The 24,450-nt window shown below is 44.2% G+C and overlaps 1 protein-coding gene across 5 annotated transcripts in view; it reads left to right on the top strand.

Annotated features, from left to right (window-relative positions):
• Positions 1-24,450, top strand: part of HMG20A (high mobility group 20A) — a 74,966-nt gene that overhangs the window by 30,027 nt on the left and 20,489 nt on the right. For 3 of the 5 annotated variants that reach the window (XM_006126246.5, XM_075897380.2, XM_006126247.5), the window contains 3 exons: positions 17,288-17,380; positions 20,598-20,745; positions 21,935-22,147. In XM_006126246.5, coding sequence (XP_006126308.1) covers positions 17,292-17,380; positions 20,598-20,745; positions 21,935-22,147 — 450 coding nt within the window. In that variant the 5' untranslated portion in view covers positions 17,288-17,291. Of the gene's footprint in view, positions 1-4,002; positions 4,375-17,287; positions 17,381-20,597; positions 20,746-21,934; positions 22,148-24,450 lie in introns of all 5 variants that reach the window. The other 2 variants (XM_075897381.2, XM_075897383.2) reach the window with 1 other exon arrangement.

Genomic DNA, 24,450 nt, shown 5'->3' with positions numbered 1-24,450 from the left:
TGTGGATAAGTTTACTGGATGAAGGATTTCCTGTAGAGGATGCGTGACAAGCTTCCTGGTTCACAGAGAAAGTCAAATAATTATCCTGTCTCAGACCCCACTCAGCAGCAACCTAGATTTGATATACCACAAAGACAATAGAGCCTTTTGAGCTGGTTTCATATTCAGCATAGAATTTGTGCTGCAGCAGAATTTCAATAGCCTTTTAGAGACAGTCCACTACGTCAGTGCCACAAACTATGATCCATAATGTTGAGGACTGCAAAATGACGCCACTTCCTGGAGGTCTTCGTGCCTTGAACATCATTGATAAGAATGCTGGGCTTGGCTTGACTGGACTGTATATGCCAAATAAATTAATTAATTAAATAAAATATATCTCTCAGAGGGTGTGGATTTTTCACATCCGCAAGTGATTCACCTAGCTTGACCTAAGTTTTTAGCATAGATCAGTACTAAGACATTGAGACCTATTGTTGGGCCACTGACCTTTATACTGCTTCTGACAACTGTTCAGTGCTTGTTCTGCTGCTACTAAACTACTTTAGCTTCCTGATCTGTCAATTTGCTACACATCACAAGCAATATAATTGGTTAAAGGAGGTTGGGGGAGAAATGATCAAGTTGGGTGTCATTGTGTACCTAAGTTTTCCACAGTTCATAGAATCATAGAATAATAGGACTGGAAGGGACCTCGAGAGGTCATCGAGTCCAGCCCCCGCCCTCAAGGCAGGACCAAGCTCCGTCTACACCATCCCTGACAGATGTCTATCTAACCTGTTCTTAAATATCTTCAGAGAGGGAGATTCCACCACCTCCCTTGGCAATTTATTCCAATATTTGACCACCCTGACAGTTAGGAATTTTTGTCCAATCTAAACCTCCCCTGCTGCACTTTAAGCCCATTACTCCTTGTCCTGTCCTCAGAAACCAAGAGGAACAAATTTTCTCCTTCCTCCTTGTGACACCCTTTTAGATATTTGAAAACGGCTATCATGTCCCCCCTTAATCTTCTTTTTTCCAAACTAAACAAGCCCAGTTCGTGAAGCCTGGCTTCATAGGTCATGTTCTCTAAACCTTTAATCATTCTTGTCGCTCTTCTCTGTACCCTTTCCAATTTCTCCACTTCTTTCTTGAAATGTGGTGCCCAGAACTGGACACAGTACTCCAGCTGAGGCCTAACTAGTGCAGAGGAGAGCGGTAGAATGCCTTAAAGTCTTTTAAGTTGAATATAATGTCCTGTGTATGTGTGTATATTTATCTATCTGTATATACATATTTTTGTACAGTCACTTTGCACGTGTAACAAATATCAGAAGAGTAGCTGTCTTAGTCTGTATCTGCAAAAACAATGGGTCCTCAGCAGCACCTTAAAGACTAACTTTTATTTGGGCATAAGCTTTCGTCAACACTCACAAAAACCCACTTCATCAGATGCATGTGAGTCTTTGCTGACAAAAGCATATGCCTAAATAAATGTTAGTCTTTTAAGTGCCACAGGACTCCGCATTGTTCTTGCACTGTAGTTAGTGCATGCCTAAACTCTCTCAAAATCTGTCTGTTTTGTTAATATAGATTCAAGCATTCTCAGTAGATTTCACTTAGTACAAGGACAACAGCAGACATGAGAAAAAAGAATGTATGTGAAAACTGGCATTGCTTAAGTTCATAAAGATTAATAGTTTCTGACATCTAAAAGAATGAGTAGCTTTCTTAGTGTGAGAATCTTCCTCTTCCCACATTTCGTTTCCTTTAACCTTCTGCCCTGACATACATACTAGTGTATTAAAATATCTAGTTCCAAGCTGTGTTGGCTGCTTTTCTTGGTCAAGGGAGATGCTTTTCTGTTGGGTCAGTGGTGAATCACCCCTTGTATTGCCATTGCTTTTTCACATTCTAGTCTCTGGTCTCTCATCCAGAGTATTCATCCCTCTTTGGTAAAATGATCACTAATGACTCATCTTGTTGGGTATGTCTCTGGCTTCATGTAGCCTTCTTTGGCTCCTAGCTATCATCTTTAAGAGTTTCCTTTCATAGAATCCAAGTGAGTTGGGAGCTTACTTCTGCCATAGATTTTTTCCCCCCTGGAAATCAGAGTACAGCTTTATGGGAGAAAAAGCCCTACAAAATATTATTTTAAAATCACTTTAAATTTCTCAGTCTGTGCAGGTGTTTTTATTTTTAAATTATTTTCTCTTCAAATGTATAATTTGTTACTCATTAACCAGTTAGAATTATCTAACATTCTTAATTGCTCATATCATGTAGCATTTCAAGTCACCAAGCCATTTTACACACATTTAATTAATCCTTGCAACACTAGAATGTTGCTAGTAAGTTTAGATCTGAGCAAACAGCATGAAAAAACTTTAGAGATCATTCATTTACATTTTTTAATGAATTGCTATACTCATGGCCATTTTGTGTTTGCATTCCACCAGCATTAAAATGACTTACTAGCACCAATGCTCACAGACACTGAATCTAAATTTGACTAAAAATGGCTGTGCATAAATTCAGCTGGGAACTTACAATATCAAATGATTTATCTGATCATTCAAAATTAATCATAGTTTACCAGAGACCTGTTTGTGATCGCATTTGTTTATTTTTGTAAAAAAAAATGAGAATCCTTTGTGCTCAGTAAAGAATTTGGATGCTGCAGGAGAATATTTAAGGTCTATCTTTAGTTTATAATACACAATTTTTAAAAAAAATTTAGTTTATAATACACAAAAAGAAAATGTCACATACTAGAACAGGAGTCAAATTTAGAAGTTAAGAGAGAAATGCCTAAAAAATAATAGTCAGTAGCAGTGATGGCCAGAGCCTGGGCCCTTTAAATTGCTCCTGGAGCACTGCACCGTGTTCAGCTCTGAGGGTGCACAGTGCGGAGGACTGAATGCCCCACCCCTTTCAGAAGTATGGTTTCCTCCCTCCCACCCTCCTTGCCCATGGGCCCGCAGAGGCTGTTGGCTCCCTTGGTCAGGACATTATCAATCAACTGTTCTCAAATCTGAATTTTGTGCCCTGTTCTCTTTTTTCTGAGAGAGTTTACTTTATTAATCTTTGGGCAAAGTGCTAAGTCTTCTCTCTCACATGTCTGAAATGGCAAAGTTGAGCAAAGAACTGTTTTGTTTAAGGGAATATCCTTTCTGACTATTTTTGTGAGAGACAGACAGGGAAATGGACAAAAATATGTGTAGTGTTAGAATTTGTATATTCCTGAGATGTTAGGACACATTCTATAACCACAGAATGCACTTAAGTGGGAGTAGTAATCTGTGGATCTGAAAACATTAGAATTGTGTAAATGTTTAGCAATTGTTACTGAAGGCCTGAGGTATTAATGGCATTGTTGGAATTTCATGCAGGGATCCAGATAACTATCTGTAGAACTCTTAAGGTTTACATTTCTCCCCATCTTATGCTGCAGTCAGGTTGCTTAGAAACAGTCAGCTAGTGTCTTTTCTGCAATTTAGGCATTGGTATGATCTTCTTGGCCATCAGTAATAAATATTTTTATTGCTATATTCATCATTAGGGTTGGGCAAAGGGATCTTCCCTCATTTAGGCTTTTCGTACTGATCTTCTAGAATCCTTAGATTTTCCTCTAAAGTGCTATGTATATAAACAAATAAAATCACATATGCAGCTAAGTATGCTAGTCAACGTGCTTTTCCTCCATCAAATTGGAGCAATCTGTTGCTTTTACAGGAGTCTGCATTTTCTCATTTGGATAAAAGCAGAATGGTTCAATCTGAAATTTACCTGTTTACACCTCTGCTGGCTTTCTGTTATAACATGATTGGATACATGATGCCAGAGGGAATCATGATATTTCTGCTTTGTCTGTGCTGAAGTACAGATCCTTTGATTTTCATTTACTGTTTTTTGGTTTTTTACATTGTGAAATGATTTTTATTCACTTATAAAACTCCAGTGCACTGTGCTCTCCTCAGAGAGAGGAACTTATTTCTTTACCCATTCTCTTTTGTGCAGCACATTTCAGAGCTGGCTGCCTGGCAAAGACAGACACAAGACACTTGAAACAAAGTGTGGAAGGAGTTTTCAACTGGAACACGTCGTCAAAATGGAACCGTAGAACTCAGCACTGGTGACTGGACTGTTAAAAGTCTAGTTGGCGTGGGACTGAGTGGCTCCTGGGAAGTGGCCAGCGTGTTTCTCCACCTCCTAGGTGGGAAGGGCTCCACACTCTGCCTCCACGTCAAGTGCCAACACCATAGCTCCCATTAGCCAGGAATCAAAGCCAATGGGAGCTGCGGGAGTGGTACAAGTGGGCAAGGGCAGCACACAGCGTTCCCAAGTGGCACCTCTACTGAGGAGCCAGTGACTTCCTGGGAGCTGCCTGAGGTAAGCACAGCCCAGAGCATGCACCCCAGCTCCCTGTCCCAGCCCAAACCCCCTCCAACTCTCTGAAGCCATTGGCCCCAGTAAGGGGGTCCTTCCCGCACCCCAAACTCCTTCCCCAGCCCTGAGACTCCTTCCTTACCCAGACTCTTTCCCAGAGCCCACAACACCTCCCACATCTCAATTCCTCAGACCCAGCCCCTCTCCTGCACCCTGAAACCCTCATTTCTGGCCTCACGCTGAAGCCTGCACCCCAACCTACTGCCCTAGTCCAGTGAAAATGAGTAAGCAAGTGAGTAAAGGCAGAGGAGAGCAAGTGATGGAGGGAATTGGGGCAAGGCATGGGTTTTCCATTTTGTGTGATTAGAAATGTTACAACCCTGTTCATCCATCCAAAAGCCTTTTGTGCTTAGATGTGGCAAAGCTAGGGATGGGCAAAATATGGCCTGCGGGCCACATCTGGCCTGTCAAGCCGCCAGATCTGGCCCACAGCCCAGAGGGAACCTCAGCCAGGGTTCCTGAATGCCTTTCCCCTGCACACTGCTCTGAATGATGTGAGCATGAGGGGTGAGGAAGAGAGGCTCCACACTCTGCCCCTACCCATAGCACAATCTCTTTGGGTCAATGGGAACTGCCTGTTTTAAGGCCAGGCAGCACGCAAAGTATCCCTACCCCTCCAGGCTTGCAGCATTCAGACCTGCACATGGCCCTACAGCCAGCTGCTTTGAATGGGGGGCAGGGAGCCTGGCTGAGGAACTTGTTGAGCTGCTGGCTGGGAGCTACCCAGGTGAGTGCCTTCCAGCCAGAGCCTGCCTCTGGCACCCCAGCCCCTCCTTGTCCCCGACCTTCTGCCCCCCTCGTGCATCCCTACCCCTTCACAGACCTTACACCCTAATCCCCTGCACCCCCTCCTACGCTCTTGCCCCAGGTCACAACCCTCCTTCACCCAAACTCCTTCCCAGATCCAACACTGCCTCCTGCACCCCAGTCCCTTAACCCAAGCTTCCTTCTGCACCCAACCTCTTTCCCAGATTCTCTCATCTTCGTGGAACAGTGCAGCCCTTGACCGCTTATCAAATTCTTAGTGTCATCCCCCATCAAAAATTAGTGCCCACCCCTGGGCAAAGCAATACCAAATGTTCATTTATGACATTCAGCTGTGTTGACAGGTACAGAGTTTTCCAACTATACAGAAGTATTTGAACTTAATCTTCTAATTAAAATGTCACCTTTTTCTTGTATTTGGGGACTCTTGCTTGCTCAGATTGTTTTTCTTTCATGTGTTCGATATGATTTTGAGTCAATAAACTTATGGGCTGAGGTATTATTTTATTTTTTCTCTATCCCTGACCTAGGCTTAGGAAACAACAACATATCCTGGCTAACGCTACTGAGACATTTATTGCAGGCACTGGATATATTTTCTCACTTGCAAGTTCTATCGCCATTTATTAATAAAAAGGGATACATCGTGTGCTCTATCCAGATGGACATCTGGATGGATTAGTGTGGTTGGCTGCAGTCCTGTAAATAATGTAATTGTTTTTAGACAAATTGGCTATAATTGATTTACTGTGTATGTACTTTAAGTAGATATCTAATGATTTCACAGTTTCATACTAAATAGACTTAGAAATCTGCTTTAAAAATTATTATTTGGCCTGAAGCTGAATATTACTGCCCCATAGGAGGGTGCCTGGAATGAAACAAAATGCCACCATGCTGCTGTTTATGGAAAAGTCAGTCAACCAGTGCAGTTCATGGCCTCATTCACTCTTACTTCTAGTGCACTGGGATGACTAGCTGCAGTTTACTCTAGATCAGAATTTGGATTATATAGTGATATTCATTGTTCTATAACCACTACTTATTAACTTTTCCATTCTTTTGTCTAAGTACGTGATCCTTCCTGATTTTATTAGGGAATTTTCCTTCATTCAGATCACAGGCTGCTATTACAGCAATTAATGCTGTGACAAGACAAACAGAATAAGAAGAAAGGAAAAAGGAAAATATAGCTGAACTCTGTCTCTTGAGGGCCATTCATTTCCTTTATTCTTTGTCTCTCTCCTTTCTCATCCTGTCCATCAATCTAGACAGCTGGTCTCTCAGACGTTCAGAGGATTGTCAAATCCAGTTAGTTCTTCCTTCCTTTACTCAGTAACAGCATCAAAACATTACATAAATGATTCTGAAGTTCTAGAACATGAAGTACAAGTCTTTTGCTGAATGTGAAGGAAAAATGTCTGGAGTTGGGGCTGGAAGAGCCATGCGTATGGCAGCAGATTGCAGCTCCGGCTCGGGCCGGAATAGCTGCATGGCGGGGGGCAGGAGGAGAGCACGTGCACACCTCCAACGGCAGTGTCCCCTGCCCGCATGGCTGATTTTGCTGGTGGCGGTGGCAGGAAGAGGTGGATTAGGAGGCACCTCCATCCCTCCCACCCAGGTAAGATGGTGGCCTGTCTGGGGCGCTACACCCCCCCTTCGCCCCCCCCAATCCCTCCCTGGCCTCTACGCATGAGGGCAAGCTTGGGGATGGAGGGGGCATGCCACCAATGTCCATTTCCCCTGCCCACGTGGCAGTGGTGACCACACTTCCTAGAGGGGGCAGCCTCACTCTGGGGAGCATGGGGGTGAGGTTGGGGCAAAGGGGTGTTGAGTGAGGTTAAAGCAGGGTGGGCAAAGGGCCTTCCACAGGCTGGATCTGGCCTGCCAAGTCAGTGGATCCAGCCCGCAGCCACCCTGACACTCCCCCACTTCAAGCCCCAATTGAGAGGCAGCAAGGGGAGGACAGGAGAGACCCTGGAGGTTTTTCGCCTTCCTCTATAGCATGGGGTTCAGATCACAGCTGGAGGATTCTCTGCATCTTGTGGTCTTCAAAGTATTTGAAGGCTTCAATATCTGAGATATCGGCGAGAGGATTATTCTGGGAGGGGTGGGTGAGATTCTGTGGCCTGCACTGTGCAGGGGGTCAGACTAGATGATCATAATGGTCCCTTCTGACCTTAAAGTCTATGAGACAGGAGCCAGTGCTGGGAGGAGCTGGCTTAATACAGTAAAACTCCATTGGTCCGGCATCCAATGCTCCGGTACTCCTGATGGTCCGGCACCATCAGCAACCCGGAAGTGATCTGGCTGCCGGACAATTGGAGCTGTTCTGCGCCCGGCTTCCCCAATTTAGCCGCTGCTGAAACTGACCAGCAGCTGAATTGGGAAAGGCGGGGGCAGAGCAGCTGGGGTGCTGCCAGGTTGGTCCTATAGTGCTGCCCCTCGGGGCTGTGGGACCAACCCGGCAGCACCCCAGCTGCTCTGCCCCAGGCATCCCAGATTCAGCCGCTGCTGAAACTGACTAGCAGTAGCTCAATCGGGGACGCCTGCGGCAGAACCGGACTATCGGAATGGGGGGATATGAGGGGTCTGGGGTGGCATCCCCTCCACCCCACCCCAGACCCCTCATAGCCCCCCCTTCCGATAGTCCGGCATATCTGATAATCCGGCACCCCCTGGGTCCTAAAGGTGCCGGATTATCGGAAATGAAGGAGGTAACCTAGTGACAGATGATGTGGGGAAAGCTGAAGTATTCAATGCTTTCTTTGCCTCTGTATTCACGGACAAGGTTGGCTAAGTGACACAAGATGGACAACCAGTGGTCGGTAAAGAACAGGTTAGGAACTATTTAGAAAAGCTAAACATACACAAATCCATGGGTCTGGACTTAATGCATCTGAGGGTAATGAAGGAGTTGGCAAATGTCATTGAGGAGCCTTTGACTATTATCTTTGAAAAGTCGTGGAGATCGGGAGAAATCCCGGATGATTGGAAAAAGGCAAATGTAGTGCCCATCTTCAAAAAAGGGAAAAAGGACGATTCAGGGAACTATAAGCCAGTCAGTCTTACCTCGATTCCTGGAAAAATCATGGAAGGGATCATTAAGGAATCCATTTTGAGGCACTTGGACGAGAGGAAAGTGATTAGGAATAGTCAGCATGGATTCAAAAAGGGCAAGTCGTGCCTGACCAATCTGATTAGCTTCTATGATGAAGTAACTGGCTCGGTGGACGTGGGAAAGTCAGTGGATGCGATATACCTTGACTTTAGCAAGGCTTTTGATACGGTCTCCCACAATATTCTTGCCAGCAAGTTAAGGGAATGTGGATTGGATAAATGGACGGAAAGATGGCTAAAGGGCCAGGCCCAGCAGGTAGTGATCAACAGCTCGATGTCAGGATGGCGGTCAGTTTCTAGCGGAGTGCCCCAAGGTTCGGTTCTAGGGCCGGTTTTGTTCAATATCTTTATTAATGACCTGGATGAGGGGATGGATTGCACCCTCAGCAAGTCTGCAGATGACACTAAGCTAGGGGGAGAGGTAGATACGCTTGAGGGCAGAGATAGGGTCCAGATTGGAGGATTGGGCCACAAGAAATCTGATGAGGTTCAACAAGGACAAGTGTAGAGTCCTGCACTTGGGACGGAAGAATCCCAAGCATTGTTACAAGCTGGGGACCAACCAGTTAAGTAGTAGTTCTGTAGAAAAGGACCTGGGGGTTACAGTGGATGAGAAGCTAGATATGAGTCAACAGTGTGCCCTTGTAGCCAAGAAGGCTAATGGCATATTAGGTTGCATTAGGAGGAGCATTGCCAGCAGATCCAGAGATGTCATTATTCCCCTTTATTCGGCTCTGGTGAGGCCACATCTGGAGTATTGTGTCAAGTTCTGGGCCCTCCACTATAAAAAGGATGTGGACGCATTGGAGAGGGTCCAGTGGAGGGCAACCAAAATGATTAGGGGGCTGGAGCATATGACTTATGAGGAGAGGCTGAGGGAGTTGGGTCTATTTAGTCTGCAGAAGCGAAGAGTGAGGGGGGATTTGATAGCAGCCTTCCACTTCCAAAGAGGTTCCAAAGAGGATGGAGAGAGGCTGTTTTCAGTAGTGACAGATGGCAGAACAAGGAGCAATGGTCTCAAGTTGTGGTGGGAAAGGTCCAGGTTGGATATTAGGAAAAACTATTTCCCTAGGAGGGTAGTGAAATACAGGAATGGGTTACCTAGGGAAGTAGTGGAGTCTCCATCCCTAGAGGTGTTTAAGTCTCGGCTTGACAAAGCCCTGACTGGGTTGCTTTAATTGGGATTTGTCCTGCCTAGAGCAGGGGGCTGGACTTGATGACCTTCTGAGGTCTCTTCCAGCTCTGTGGTTCTAAGTTTAGTGTAGCCAGTTTCCCCCAGCACCGGCTCTGTGGTTCCGTCTTCTCCCTAACCACTTGCTGCCTCTACTAGAGCAGCGGCGCGGGGGATAGAGGAGGCTGCTGCAAAGCAGCCTCTACCCGCGGTGGGCCGAGAGCCCTGGCTGCTGCGAACAGGGCCTGGTGCCGGAGCAGCCTCTGCTCACGGTGGTCAGAGCTGGCTGAAGGCAGGGCCTGCTCCAGCAGCAGCAAACAGTAGCTGCTGGACTCAGCATGAGTAAGAACGAGCGGGCTAGTCCCCCTCTCTTGTGGTTTCCCACTCACGTTCCTAATTGGCCCTCTGCTCAGAGTTTTTCACAGGCCACCGTGCCTCTTCGGCAGTCTTTTAGAGTCTCGGCCTCCAATAGCTCGTACACTGGCACCCGCCCTTGGCAGTCAGGGTAAGGGGGCCCAGACCCGCCCTCTCTCATGGGTCGCAGCCGGCCCTAAGGACAGGCATAGACAAGTTTCTGTCCGGCTGACAGGGATTCCTGCCATAACTCATCAGACAGCAGGCTTTAGCAGGGAAGCCCCGCTCTGGGCTACTTCCTACCCTGGCTCTAGCTGGGGGAAGTCCGCACTGCTCCCGGCCGTCTCCTTGACCAGAGCAGACTGCTCACCGAAGCCAGCTGAGCCCTGCTGCTCTTCCTTCCACTCGCTCTTGGTGACTGTCCTCTCTCTCCTCCTTCGTCTCCTCTCTTCTCCTGTGTCCATTTCTCTTTCGTACCTCCCGCCTTGTCTCTCCTGCCCCACCCCTCCCTGTGATGTCACCGCTATGTGCCCCGGCCTCTCCGCCCCTCTTATGTCATTCCTGGCACACTCTTTACACACCCAAGGCGTCCTGCTCCGGTTCATGGTGCCGCCCAGCTGTGCAGCAGCACACGAACACACAGTGCAAGTGGCAATATTGGCTCCACGCTCCCCGCGGAGCGCGGCAACAGGGGCGTTCAGACCCCGTCACAGTGAGCCAGGACCAAGCAGTCCCAGCTCATTCTGGTCCAGAACGCTGTGCCTCTGCTGGTGACTCTTACTACATTTAAAATGCAGAGCTGCAGCATTTGTGGCTCCCGGAGGCAGCAGAAGTCGACTCCTGGACTTACCCCAGCTGTAGCTTTGCAGAGCGGTCCTTATTGATTAATCGTGTGTATTGACTACATTATTAGTCAGATAACTGCAGTTTAACATCCCTAGTACTAATCTGAACAATCTCAGAAAGAATTCAAGTTAGCACTAGCATTTTTCTGCATAGCTTCTGTAAGCTCAACAGTAATAGACCTAGCTCTTTGCTGTTGTATTATACAATAACTGTCTCCTGAGAATCCAGCATAAATTGCCATAAATGTATGGATAGTAAAGGGGACACTAAACATCAGAAATTTAAGATATGGAAATGAAATAGCAGAATTCAGAGCAGAGATAAGGTGACTGTTGTACTGATTTTTTCCAACAAATACAGGATTGGGGGAGGGCGGTTAAATACCAAAAAGGATAAAAAAATGTGTAATGTGAGTATAGAGGTGGGGGAGAATTCAATATAACTGTAGTTCATCAGAGTCTCAGATGAGGGGCCATTCTCTGGGTTTGAAGTTGCTGTAGGGGAAATATGTGGGTATAGAGAGGAAGTGGTAATGAAAAATAATATCTAAGAGTGGGGTCGTGGAACCTGTTTTGGATAGTTCAAAAGATTTATGGCGGAGGACCCAGTCCATCTGTTTGCGACATAATCTGCCAGAGCAAATGCAAAATTCTGGCTATTTCAGGGATAGCAAAATAGCTGGTGGAGGTGGGTGTGTGTGTTTTTTTTCTGAAAGTGATACAAACAATTTAAAAGTTGCAAAATAGCCCAATAAGAAGGGAAAGTATTGTTTAGGTGTTAACATTACTTCCAATTTTAATTCTAGAAGTATAGTAGTGTTTTGGGGGGAGGATGGTGGGATAGGCTTGTATGTAAAAGCTGCTGCTGCTGCTGTGTAACTGAATGTTTAACTTTGTCAACGGATTTAAAAAATATTTTAAATGACTTGACAAATGCCCTTGGTTACATTTTGTGTGCATTTTCTAACCTATTGCTTTGTTCAGAGTGCACACTAATATTTAAACATAGACTGTTCATAGTGTGGTTTTGTAACTTGTTCCTGACACTCTTTCATCTATACCAGTTTACAACAAACATTGTTTTGAGTTGTGTCTATGCTGCAGCCTTTCTACCTCACAGCTGACATTGTTTGTGTGTCCACATCTACAGTATCACTTTGGAACAGAGCATTCTTGGATACTCCAAGTAGCTATCTCATGGCCTTCACAGCAGATGGAATGCAAGGGGTTACATAAATAGAGTAATGGCTTCCATATGTGGTGGCAATATGTCTTGAAATCTCCATCTGCCTGGAGGTGCAGCATTGGGCAGACTGTGTATGTGGGTATACTAGGGAATTAGCTGCTCTGCAGTAAATAGGTATGCTGAACTATTCAGAAAAAAATGGCCATGTGATAACAATATATAATGCTGGCAAGGATGAAACACTATTAGCTGCTGCATTTGTTAACTAAGTATTGACTGTGGAGAATATGACAACAAACTTATGCTTGGAGCAGACAATACCACTGACTGTTTACAGTCTTGGTTAAATGGTGTAGCTGTGGTTACCTACAATGCAGGGTGTCTTTGGTGACTCCTTACTGCCCATGGTAACAAAAGCACAAGCAGCTCATTAGCTGTGATGTTGGTGGCATTCAACCCTCTGTGTCTGAACAGATACGGCAAATTGTAACTAACTGGCTTCTGATTAACTAGTAGTCAATCCAGATCAAACACACAGAAGGAAGTTAAAAAGAGCTTGGAGGAGTAAAATGCGGCTGCAATGTTGGCATGACTTTGTGACTACAGCTGCAGAGGTTCATACAACTGGCATCTCTTTTGTACGTTCCTGTGGAGATTTCCGGTATCTGATTGGGCTGAATGAATGGCCCACAATTGTACTTGCTAAGAGACAATCTTATCTTGTGGCTGCTCCTGCTGGACCAAAACAGCTGGGAAGAACAAGTTGACAGCCCCATCAGCACAGAGGGAATTGTGGCAGGGACAGAAAGTGAGGGCTCCATTACTGGCCTATGCTCCCTCCAGATACCCATCATAAGTCTCAATGGATAGGTGGCTAGAGACACCATCCAGAGTCCATCCATCCCAGCCATAGCTGACAAGTTACTCTATGTCCTACTCTCACATTGCTCAGGGAAGGCTACTATGTTACCCAGGAATTGAAACTTAGTATTTTATACAAAGAAGTTTAAAAACATGCATATTAGCCCATCAAATAACATGCATGGACACACATGGAAAAAGATCCTGCATTTATTCTTTTGTGTTGTTGAATGTGAAGGGGACTTTCCTCTTCCCCATCTTTAGCATCCCTCTCCTTACTACTCTCATGCACAATTCTGTTTCTCTCCCATTCTGCTCCATGCCCTGGTAATGTATCAAAGGAGATCCAGTGGTACATCTATTAAGAGAAGCATCTGTACTACCTGTAGGACTCTTCTTGTCCATGAAGGATGCAAATGTAATCCTAGAAGTCAGTGGAAGAGACACCATGGCATTTCTTGCATGTAGTGGGGATTTGTTTTTCAAAACATTCTCACTGTCTGAACTGGCTGAGTTTCAGCAGTGCTGGTGATGTTGAGAGCCCTATCATTCATATGCAGGTGGCTTTTTAAGCATCATGTTATTTACTCTAGTGCAGAGCATTTCTATTCAACATTGTGCTTAAATGGCAGCAGTACCTCTCCAGTGGGGCTCTGAACGCTGCTAATTCGGTGAAGCTGAAACAGTGTTAGCCATTGTTGGAATTTAAAACAAATATCTCTAGGGTAATCAAAAATATTAAGCAGTGAAGTTGAGTTTAAGTTGGCTCTTGTGGAGTTAACTGTTGGAATGTCCTTGTAATGCAGATTGGGACAACCCTGCCCAGAGAGTGTGCCTGGCTCCCTTCTGCTGCTGCCATGTCATTCTCTGCTTTTTCTCCCCAATCCGTGCCTATAGCTCCACCCACAGTTCTACCACTGAGTGGCCTTTCTGCCAAATCCCCACCCAGTCCATGGGATAGGGTGGCCCAATGGCCAAAGTCAGTGAATTTTCCCCATTCATGGGGTAGTGCATCCCAATGGCTATAGTCAATAACTTGCCCCAATTCACAGGGCAGAGTGGCTCAGTAGCATGAGTCGGTAACTTGCCCCTATCTGGAGGGTAGGGTGGCTTGGTAACAAAAGTCAGTAATTTGCCATCATCCACAAGGTAGTGTGGACCGGTGGCTGTAGTTCATAACTCACCCCTATTCACAGGGCAGTGTGGTTTGATGGCCAAAGTTGATATGTTTCATCCACTTCGCAGGGTTGTGTAGTCCCCTTTCAAGCGACAGGAGATAGGGGAGGAAGTTACATCCCCCAGCAGGAGGGTCCTGGGCAGGGTTCCAGTGGAATGGGAGGGTCTGTACCCTGTTAGTGGCTGTATCTCTAGACACTGAATTGGGGGCAAAAAGCTCCAAATGAAACATACTGACTCCCTGGCATCAGCTCACTCACCAAGTAGCCATTGGTTCCCCTAGGCTGCTTCCTGCTAAAGTCGCCTCAGCTCCAGTGCAGATCTCTGTCTCTCCTTCCTTGTCTGGGATTTGTCTATGCCTGTTTTGCGTTTGAATACTCTGAGTTCTCTGGAAGCGACTGGCCTTTAGCCTGTGCTGTAGTACCTCAATGTCTGGGTGGTCACTGCAGTTTGCCTGCAGCAGGCAATGCACATCCTTTTGCCATTCCCAATTGAGCTGAGATCCTCCCTTTTACATCTGTGCAGCTCCAGCGTGCCCAGTAAGGCAAAGGGGGTGCGGCTTTCTCAGTCCTCAGAACAGGGCTAACCCACTCCTTGCCCAGTGCAGGGTGTGTGCGCCCTGTCACAGTCCTTTATATTGTTTTTAACCAAAAAGCAGGCTGTAAAAAAACCCAAGAAATTGATGGTATTGTTTTAAATCAGCGTCTATATCTCAGACACAACAGTATCACTTTAGTTCTGTAAATGCTTTGGTCAGAATTCATACTTGCAAAGCTGTATAAGAATTGTCACAGGCTAGACAGAGCTGTGACTAGCCTATTCAAGTCCTTTCTTCTCCCACAATTACTGCTAGGTTGAAGGTTGGGAGAAAAGTCCAAACAGCCTCCCCTTTGTCAGTGAGACACCGCATTGTTCCACTGGATGCAATAACTTCCCTCCCAAAATATTGCGTTCTGCGTTTTTGAAGAGTCTTGCCACTCTGGGCCTTACTGACCATAACATGGGGACTGAGGGTTGGAATGCTTTCAGGCACAGAGACCACAACTGAAGGACCAATAACAGGAAGTGGCTTGGAAGCCCCAGTGCTGGCAAATCACCCTTAATCTGCCATCATATACAGATTCTCATCCATTTGCAGCCATCATGATAGGAATTGCATTGTTTTCCTGTCTACTGGAACACTTCAGCAGCCGTTGCTTATTAATTAGTATTTCAACCGTTTCTTTTTTTGGGGCCTGTCTGTTCTCTGACTGAAGGAATTAGTATGAAAACCATATGGAGGAAATAGCACAAACTTTAAAGAAGAAAGAAGTGTGTGTTTTCCCAGCTTCCTGTGTTTGTGGTGTGCTTGTATGTTGTTGAGTTTGATGTCTGGTTGCTTACTGGCAGTTTGAAAGCAAGCTGAGGCATTGTTTTTGCTGACTTGCTCCAGATATAAAGAGGAACCCATTAAGAGGAGTCATGTTGGGCATGATGGACAGAAAAGCACTTTGATGGCTTGTTCACTAGCAGACAGTATATATTCTCTCAAGACATGTGGATTACAGTGTCATCTGACAAAAGAGGCCTCCAAGTTAATTATTTTTTGCACTTTCCCACAGTGCTTTTTTTAAGAATTCCACCTTGATTTAGAAGATCATATCAGCCCCTCTCTTAATTTCCTTCAGGATCAAAATGCTTCACTCTCCTTTAGGGTTTCTTAAAGTGGTCTGCGAAACCGCTTTGAGAAACATATTAACTGGCCGTGCCAATTTGTTTATTTACCAGTGCTGCAGCTAGGGTTGTCAGATGGTTTAACTAAAAATACCGAACACCCCGATCCTGTGGCTCTCCTTGGCTGCAAAAGGCAAACTGGAGCCAATGGGAGCTGCAAGGCTCTGTGGCTGTGGTGTCAGTAACTAAACAAACTGGCGTGGCCAGTTAGCATGTTTCTCAAAGTGGTTTCTCAGACCACTTTGAGAAACGCTGCTCTACTCCATCAGTGTATCCTACATATCTCCTATTTTAGAACACTTCCGATCATTATTGCACTCTTTACACACTTGAGAATGGTGTTTGATAAAGAGTTCCCATCGTATAGGAAACCAGTATTGGCTATCTGCCTTCCTGATTGAGCCTCTTTCTCTTATATCAATAAGAGGCACTTGCCTTTTCCCATAACAGATCACAATTTATATTAGGTAGGAACCCAAACTTTATATTTTTTGTTAAATTCCAAAGAAACGGGTCCCTCATTTTCAATTCCATATTGAGATCATTAGAAAGGACGCAGTATAATGGATTTCCAGAAGTAGGCAAAGTAGAAAGAAGGTATTGACTCCTTTATTTTCCTCCTACCACCTTCAATCCATACATACACGCATCTACAACACATTTTTTGTATTGAAATGTTGAAAGCATGATTTCCATTCTAGGTAAAAATTAGATTGATTTCACCTAGCCCTCACATTGATCTGCTGATCAGAGAATTAACTGAATACTTAAAAAAATAGGGTTAGAAGGGACCACAAGGATGCAGAAGTTGCAGGATTTGTTGCTATGATGCAGCATCGATAAGTGTGCAGCAAATGGCCTTTTTAGCATTCAAAATCTGATTTCTCCTCACAGATTGTAACTGTTCCTTCAAACATCTGTTTAGTAGCGAATCCTGCATTCTGCTGCTCATCTTTTTAAAATAATACTGCCTTACCAAGTCAGATACTTTACAGCTGGGACTTTTTTAGGCGTTTTCTTGTCGTCCTGGACTACATAAATACCTTTTTAAAAAGATCTACGGTAGCCAAAGTGTTTACATTCGACAATTAGTCTGGATCTGAGTCTCTCACTTGGATGTAGGGAGTCTGGGGGTTTGTCATCATTGTGGAAATAACCTCGGTAGTCATAGGGGGTGAAAAAAATCCCCTTCCTATCTCCCCAAGAGCAGTAAGTTACAGCACTGTAAGACACCAGTGTGAACCAGACTAAAGAGCTAGGAGCTGTGTTCCCAGCACTGTTAGCTACTCCCCTCCCAAGGGTGGTTATACTCAGACAGTGGCCACACTTTCCATTTAAAGCACTGTCGCTACTGCGTTTTAAATTAAGGGTAGACAAAACCTAGGTTGCCTTCCCCACTCAATAATAGTCCTATGCTCTCCCTGACCACCTCCTTCTACTTATAAATACCTGATTGATGGGACCAACACAAAATAACTCAGTAATATAAGTTGGTAGGTACACATCACAAAATCAAATCTATAGGTCTAAATAATTAAAAAGTTTTGCTGAGTGCATGTGCTGTATTGCTTTTAAAAACTGGCAGTTAAGTTAGACTTAAAGACAGATCTTTAAATGGGCAGGATATGTGGGAGAATTAATTTTGCTTCCATTTCCTTTTCTTAGAAGTATGGAGAACCTGATGGCTGGCTCATCTCTGCCTCCATTATTTGCAGATGATGATGGTTCAAAAGAGAGCAGTGATATGGCTACAACTGGGTAAGCAACTGCTGTTCTATATTCACCACACAGATATTATCTCTTTGCAGACTCTCCAGAGAAAATATTCCTGATTGTACACTTTGGCAAGTAGGCCAATTGAACACTGTTAACTTTCTCTTTATGTATTCTTCTGTTATTTGTAAAATCTTGCCTTCCAAGGACAGCCTTCTCGAGTGAGTCTGCAGATATGGTGATTATTTCCTTTATTATTCTCCAGTGGCACTACTAAATAGAGAATTTCTTTTTTACATGTGGCTGTACTTTACTGGTATATTTTTTGTTCTTTAGACCTGCAAAGGGCAAATTCAGACCTTACATAGAGTTGCACCTGCTTGTATAACTAAGCAAAGAGGCACCTGCTTATGTCCAGTCTGAACTTGGCCCCATATCTCTGGTTCTCAGGATTTGCTGACACCAAGCGTGGTGAATACAGGAATCTTGACATGCGATTAGGAGTGATTAAGGGAATTATATTTGATAACCTTTCATTGAAATTTCATGCACCAGGCTTAAAATTTTTCCTACATATGTAGTTTTAAAAGCTTCTCTGTATTAAAAATGTCTAAGTTAAAAATTACTTCGAAAAGTTAGATGTCTGTAAGTTACCAGGGCCTGATGAAATGCATCTTAGAATAGGAGCTGATAGAGGAGGTAACTGAGCCTTTAGCTTTCATCTTTGAAAAATCATGGAGATCATGAGAGATTCCAGAAGACTAGAAAAGAGCAAATATAGTGCCCCCTCTATAAAAAGGAAAATAAGAACAACCCAGGAAAGATAATGGAGCAGGTAATTAAGGAATTCATCTGCAAACATCTGGAAGAAAATAAGTTGATAGGATGTCAGACTAATCTGATAGTTTTCTTTGATAGGATAACAAGTCTTGTGGATAAGGGAGAAGCAGTGGGTGTGGTATACCTAGACTTTAGAAAGGTATTTGATATGGGGTCTCATGACTTTTTTAACACTAAACTAGGCAAATACAACTTAGATGGGGCTACTATAAGGTAGGTGTATAATTGGCAGGAAAACCGTTCTCAGAGAGTAGTTATTAACAGTTCATAGGCATGCTGGAAGGGCATAACAAGTGGGGTTTCGCAGGGTTCTGTTTTGGAACTGGATCTGTTCAGAATCTTCATCAGCGATTTAGATGTTGACAGACAGTACACTTATTAAATTTGCAGATGATACTAAGCTGAGAGGGGTGGCAAGTGCTTTGGAGGATAGGGTCAAAATTCAAAAAGATCTGAACAAAGTGGAGAAATGGTCTGAGGTAAACAGGATGAAGTTTAATAAAGACAAATGCAAAGTACTCCACTTAAGAAGTAACAATCTGTTTCACACATGCAGAATGGGAAGTGGTCTAGGAAGGAGTACTGCAGAAAGGTATGTAGGGGTCATAGTGGACCACAAGCTAAATAGGAGTCAACAGTGTGACACTGTCACAAAAAAAGTAAACATGATTCTGGGATGCTCACAACACTCCTGTTAATGCAAGACACAAGAAGTCATTCTTCCACTCTACTCTGCGCTGATTAGGCCTGAATTGGAATAGTGTGTCTAGTTCCGGGGTACCGCATTTCAAGAAAGATGTTGAGAAATTGGAGAAGATCCAGAGAAGAGCAACAAAAATGATTAAAGGTCTAGAAAAATGAGCTACAAGGCACTGCTGAAGGAATTGGGCTTGTTTAGTTTAGAAGAGAGAAGACTAAGAGGGGGGACAGTGGCATTTTCAGGTATGTCACAGGGAGGAGGGGGAATTGTTCTCCTTGGCCTCTCATGATAGGAGAAGCAGCAATGGGCTTAAACTGCAGCAAGAGAGGTTTAGGTTGGACATTAGCAAAAACTTCCTAACTGTCAAAGTGGTTAAACGCTGGAATAAATTGCCTAGGGAGGTTGTGGCATATCCATCACTGGAGATATTTAAGAGCAGGTTAGACAGACCATGTTTGGTCCTGCCATGAGGGCAGGGGACTGGACTTGAAACCTCTCAAGGTCCCTTCCAGTTCTAATATTCTGTAATTTGTTAGTAGATTAGACCATTGTGATGTCTCATGTGGATTAAAATTTGAAAAGTGACTGAAAATATCACTGGGGTTCTGTAGGTGCTCGTGCTCTCTCAGTATGCATAGTGTATAAGAAAAAATAACTGCTGGCTCTGATCTCAACCTGAGATCTGAATGTCAAGTGTGTCTCATTCCGGGTTGCGTCGTTACCAACAATTTTGGCCCAACCATTGTATATTTCAGGATAAAGTGTTGTAGAAGTGTACATCTTTACCACACTTTCTACTACTGGCAGCCTGGCTCCTGCAGGATGTTGCTGTTGACTGAAATGCCATCAGCAGCAGCTCTTGACTAAAAAATAGCAACATTAAAGGGCCTAGAAGGAAAATTGGTACTTGGGTCTTCTTTAGATATCTAGGTATGTCACCAGAAGACAATACTGTAAAGAGTTCCATCCAAATTTCATGGAGCCCAATGGCAAAAACACTTATACAGGACTACAAGAAATGCATACTGAAAGGTGCATTACTTGGAGACAAGTGAAAGTGATAAGACCCTCTATTTCATACTGTTTTTATTATTGTGCTGGGGGTCCCCTGAACACAGTTGCAGGATTCCTGTTTTCAGTCCTGCAGCTCTGCACCTCCCTTCATATTTCTACCCACTTGGTTATTATTTGAAACAGATTTTGTTTTGTTTGTGCTTGACTTGTGTAAGCACAAGTTCTTCCAAATGTTAGTTTTCTTAGGACTGTTTTGTCTTCATCAGGACTAGGGATGTTAAGGACTAGTCGACTATCCGATAAGCAAATACTTATCAGATAGTGTCAGAATAGTCGACTAGTCGCTCCCCGTTTGCTGCCTCTATCAAATGGAAGCAGGAAGTGGGGCGAGGGGGCAAAGCCGCAGCAAGGTACTTAAAAAAATGCATAGACTATTCAATTAGTCAATTACATGATATTTAGCATCCTTAATCAGGACCTAGAAGAGCTTTATCTAAATCCCTGGTAACTGCTGTAGACAGTGTTCTGGAAATCAGATGGACAGATGGAACATACAGCTGTCCGAGTTGCTGTTTTTGTAGTGTCTCATCTTTGTCTGGCTTCAAAGTTACATAATATTTGCAACATCGTTGCACAGTTCAGAGGACCAGAGGGGAAGTAGATTACTTTAATGATGCGTGTGCTTTTTCACACAACTTGATTTTCCAGGTTAGCCCACTCTGAGGGATCATATGGTGAAGGAGCTTCACAGTCTGTGAACAACCCAGATTTTGTGGAGGACATGTCACAAGTTCAGTTGCTGCAAAATGAGTCTTCTAATACAGCTGAAAGCAGCGAGCAGAGACTCGAGGAAGAGGTGAGCTAAAATAATATAGTTAACACAACTGACTAACTGGATCTGTCACCTTATTAATTTAAGTATTTTCTCATAGGATTACCAGTTTTTAGCCATCCACCATATGCAGGAGACTGTTTTTCATCTCTCTTCTTTCTATAGCTATTTTTCCTTTGATGTGCAACCTATAGTCACAACCTATTTTCCTATAGTCACAAATACATAGCAGGCAGGCCCTCTGAGAGTGACATCTGTGACACTCCCTAGTGTAGCAAACAGAGCTCACTGTTTCAAAGGTTTGCTGCCTTTTCATCCTTTCCTTTCTTTGGGGAAATAGTAGGATCTGATGGTTTGAGTAGGGAACTGAGATCCAGACTTGAGTTCTATACCAAGCTCTTTTCCTGATTTAGAAAGGTATAAGTGGTGCTATTGCTGCTAAGACTGGAGCTGTGTAACAGCTTTCTGGATGTTGATGTTGCACAGAACTGAAGCAAATGTTTGATCTCAAAGTGCTTTTACACAGCCAGATTCTATGTCCACTCTTGAAATCTATGTTCAGTTTTGATCACTCCATCTCAAAAACAACAGAAGCAGTGAAATGCCAAAGAAAGGCAATCAACGTAATAAGAAGCTTCAGAGAGGGGAAACTTCCATTTCAGGAGAGATTAAAAGAAGAGAGAGACGATAGCAGTGTCTAGCATAAGACAGCATTGTCCAGACTTTATTACAGAAACGTGGAGTTTGGAGAACTTGAGCAAATGATTTAACTGCCCTACTTTGTAGCTTCTCCACCTGTAAACCAGTACTTGACTGCTCCTATAAAGCTCTTCAATTTACTGATGAAAGGAGTTTTTAAAAGTTCAAAGTAATTTAAAATGATAGCAGTAACTTGAATGAGCATGGGAGAGAAAGCCCAGTAGTATATACCTGTTTACAATATTCCATGATACATGAGGACTGGAAAACATAATATTCAAATGCAACAGATTAGAATAGGAAATATTAGTTAATATACAGTATAGTAGATAACATGTGTAACTTTCTACTACAAGAAAAATTGCTGAACTAAGGGAGTTGATGCAGGGTGCCAGTGGGTCTCCATAGGCAGGGGGAAATATAGGTGCAGAGTTCCTTCCAGGAGTAAAATTATTCTTGTGATTTTTTTTATTTACCCTTTCAATCTGAATTTTCTTCTTTTTTTATTGTGCAGCAAAGAACTAAACGAGGAGGATGGTCCAAAGGGAGAAAACGGAAGAAACCCCTTAGAGACAGCAATGCCCCAAAATCCCCCCTTACAGGGTATGTGCGATTCATGAATGAGCGTAGGGAGCAGCTTCGAGCGAAGATGCCTGAAGTCCCTTTTCCAGAGATCACCAGGATGCTAGGCAATGAGTGGAGTAAGCTGCCTCCTGAGGAGAAACGGGTACCATTAATTTCCCTTTTCTTTGCTGGGGTTTGATTGTTTAATGGGAACACTGTTGCTTACTGTGAAAACTGACATCAGTGCTTGACTATGGCAGTGTTTAAGAAGGTGTTTTTAGGTAGGGGAAAGGAACCCTTTTCAGATAAAAATCTCTTTCCAGTCATTGCTGGTGAAAAATTACAGGCCCTATAAATACTGCAAGGTTATACTCAGGATACACATGAGAGGTTTAGGAAGCTATCTTCCCTTCTGGGACCTGTATATTTGTTTCTAAACTAAATCTGAGCTAAGGCTTGAATGTTTCCAAGGGTGAAATTCGTGATGTAGAGAGGCTACACCTTCTCGGTGTAGTTGAGGAAAAGCGTTAAATGACAAAACTTTTGTCATTAAAAAAGACAAAAGTTTTGCTATGGGAAGTGGCAGTATCAATGGCTCCTTGTCAAAGTCAAACGGGGAAGAAGTATTTTGTCCACAAGTGCACCAACAAAACTTGTTCATGCTGCCAAGACTTTTAGCGACATGGCTACATTGACACAGCCTTAGGTGACTGCTTGGGAACAGTATGGGGGGGGGGCGCTTGCCATGTGACTGCCCCTCCATGTGAAACCTCTCCATGCCACCCCTAGTCCCTAGGAGGGCACAGACCTTGGCACAACCCGCACTATGCCTCAAGCCATTCCTCTTTCTGTCCTACCCTATCCCTTCCCCCATGTCCCTGTCCCTGTCCCGCCTCCCTCCCTGTCTCTTTCCCCAAGTCCCCTCACTAAGCAACTCAGCCTGGGGGACTAGCAGGGTGCCTGGTGCTTGGCAGCAGAGGTCAGGTCTTCCCCCCTCACTCATTGGCAGTGGTGGGAAGTGGCGTGTCCAACCCCAACATACTCCACTTTCTCCGCTCCCAGCTGTGTCACTCTTCTTATTGCTGCTGGTGAGTGCAAGGGTGGTTCTACCCTTTCCCCCAAGCTTCCTCCCCAGGGTGATGTGGCTGGAAGCCAGGGAAGCAGAGTGGACTGGGATCGGGTCGTTCCACTTCTCACCACTGGTCAGTATGGGGACAGGCTCGACACATCTGCCGGCACAAGGCCAACTTCAAACTATCCAACAGAGCTCTGCCTGCTGGACGATTCTTCCCCTCTTCATGGGGGGCACGTGACCTTTTTGCTCCTTCTCCCCACACATCTCTCCTAGACACAGCCACGTTGCAAAAAGCTGTGGAGTGTAGTCAAAGCTAAGATTTTCAGGGCTGCTAGGTGAACTTTAGTTACTCTGTCTTGTTAATTAACTCATCATTGTATGTAAACTGCTCATCTTTCAGAAAAGAAAGATCGGCAGGTCAAAAGGGATGGGCTGCTCACTGCTGGCTGGGGTAGAGCTGTTCTATTTTACAACATATTTGTCCATTTTCAAGGTCTGCTTGCTGGTAAAGAAAGCCGTAGCTCTGTAAGTTATGCTCGAGAGTGTTGTGTTTATTTTTAGTTTGTATAGAAATCTATCCCAGGAATGAGAGCATTCCCCTCCCCCCCCCTTCAACTAGAATATGATGTCTCTTCTCTTCATCAGTCTACCTGGGCCTTCTGCACTGTAACTTATATGTAAATTCAGGCAATGGGCCAGTTTGGTCTGTTCCTTCTTCTGGTTAACCTGCATTGGTTAACCAGATAAAGGAGGGGCAGGCAACAGGGGGGCTGGAACGGCATCCCTGCCATAGGTGCCTGGGCCTGCCACAGATAAAAGCTGCTCCAAACATCGGAGCAGCTCCTGTCTGCTGGGAGCCTCGGCCCGCCATGGATAGGGACTGCTCCAGCAGGCCGCATGGGATGGAGCTATTCCAGCCCTCACTGGTTTACTAGAACTGGTAAGCATTATCAGAAGTAAGTTTAATAGGGTGATGCTTATCAGTTAACTGGTTAACCTTTCACATCTCTGTATGATGCAGCATTAGTTTCACTGTAGCTAAGATTACACGAGAGAGTTCAGTTCAACAGAAGCTTTAAACCTTTATTTTGTAAAAATCTTATTGCAATGACAAAAAAAAAAACTACCCCAGAATATAAACTTTAAGTACTGTTTGAAGTTTTCATTGTGTTAGATGAAAAATGAATTGACAGAAGAGAATAAGAGCTTGAAAAACAATCCTTTTGGTATTTTTTTAAACAATGTTTAATTTGTTTTTCTTTGTACCCTTTTTACAAAAAAATCTAAGACACTCTGTTCTTTGTCCACATTGTTGTTCATGTGCAGATTCCTAGGATAACAGTTACAGTAGTGTCTGTACAGCATTTGATAACATTTTAATCGTAATAGAA

This window comes from Pelodiscus sinensis, chromosome 14 (genome assembly GCF_052426305.1).
Source record: "Pelodiscus sinensis isolate ZL-2025 chromosome 14, ASM5242630v1, whole genome shotgun sequence".
Classification (NCBI taxonomy): domain Eukaryota; kingdom Metazoa; phylum Chordata; order Testudines; family Trionychidae; genus Pelodiscus; species Pelodiscus sinensis.
The sequence above is the reverse complement of the archived record's forward strand: the minus strand, read 5'-3'. Positions and strand labels throughout refer to the sequence as shown.